The following is a 1,455-nucleotide window of genomic DNA, read 5'->3' on the forward strand; positions in this document are numbered from 1 at the left end:
TAATTTTATTTTCTTATTAGTTTTAATCTCATATTACTCTAAAAATTAACACGATTTCCCGATACATCAATGTTTATGATATCACGTCATTATTGTTTCAAATACTACGTCAACATTTATATATCACACACCAATAAATATCCAAATATCAAGTTGTCCTATAATTAGCATGAGTATACTATGAATATCTCAAACAAAAAAAATAAATAAATCGTTGGATCTATCTTTCTTTCGATAAAGTCTATGGCGCTACGTTGGAACAGTATCCGAATGAGATAGCATAAACAAAACCCTTTTTTTCGCACACCAGTCCAACCCAATCCAACCCAACTCAATCTAGGGGACTACGGACCCACACAACACGTGTCCCTCAGTTGTGATTTCTACAACACCGAGACCCAATATCGTCATTTCACGTCAACCCTCTTTCCAGTATATATATAGTAATCCTCCCTTCTCCACGCTCCTCATTCTGCAACAAGAAATGGGATTCCCCGTCGGATACAGCGACTTTCGTCTCCCGGAATCGTTGCTTTACCTGCTCAGACTTCTTGCTTTCATCCGTAAGCTCGTGTGCGCGGTGCTTTCTCTCCTGGGTTTGAGGGATCTCCTGGAGCCTCGGGCGCCGCAATACCCTTCTCGGCTCGATCCTGCGGCGAAGCCCAAGTCGGTTTCGGCGGCGCTCATCCGGGAGCTGCTTCCCGTGGTGATTTTCTCGGAGTTATCCGGGACGGAGCCGCCGGAGAGCTGCGCTGTGTGCTTGCACGAGTTCGCCGGCGACGATGAGATCCGGCGACTGAGGAACTGCCGGCACGTGTTCCACCGGAGCTGCCTGGACCGTTGGATGGACCACGATCAGAAAACTTGCCCCCTTTGCCGGACGCAGCTTATCCCCGAGGATATGCAGGAGGCTTTCAACGAGAGGCTGTGGGCGGCGTCGGGGGTTTCGGATCTCTACGGCGAGAATTCCGCCATTGCCACCGGTCTGTAATTGTGGCCATTGTTTTCACGTAGAATGTAGATATAACAAGAAGTGGGAGTTACAATATACAAATTATATATGCCAAAGGAGAACAAAATTTATGGTTTTTATATATATATAATATAATTTTGAGCAAGCACGGACATAAATTCGTAAATCCTGTGTGTATTCGAATACAATATTCGATCTTGTAAAATTGACATGTGATTCAAACATAGATTTTGTGTAAAAAAAAATTTATTTTTCATAGTTTCTTGCAAAATTAAGCACTATTCATTGTTGGTTTGAAAAATGTAGATCATATTTTCAAAATTATTCTACTCGAAGGTCTATTTTATTGAGATGAGTATACAATCCAAGATTAGGTTGGTGAAAGTAAAAGAATAAAAGTTGAAATCATTGAGATGGCTAATGAAATAAAATAAATTTAAAAAATTCGAAGATTTTAAAACAAGTGTCCACTGAACAAGCAA

The 1,455-nt window shown here is 41.4% G+C and overlaps 1 protein-coding gene across 1 annotated transcript; it reads left to right on the forward strand.

The window, feature by feature from the left end:
* The first annotated feature begins 470 nt into the window (after positions 1 to 470).
* Positions 471 to 1,227, forward strand: LOC140866607 (brassinosteroid-responsive RING protein 1-like). The gene has a single exon (XM_073271634.1). The coding sequence runs from the start codon at positions 485 to 487 to the stop codon at positions 989 to 991; it is 507 nt and encodes a 168-aa protein (XP_073127735.1). The 5' UTR covers positions 471 to 484; the 3' UTR covers positions 992 to 1,227.
* The last annotated feature ends 228 nt before the right edge of the window (positions 1,228 to 1,455 follow it).

Source organism: Henckelia pumila, chromosome 4, assembly GCF_033568475.1.
Source record: "Henckelia pumila isolate YLH828 chromosome 4, ASM3356847v2, whole genome shotgun sequence".
In the NCBI taxonomy this organism is placed as follows: domain Eukaryota; kingdom Viridiplantae; phylum Streptophyta; class Magnoliopsida; order Lamiales; family Gesneriaceae; genus Henckelia; species Henckelia pumila.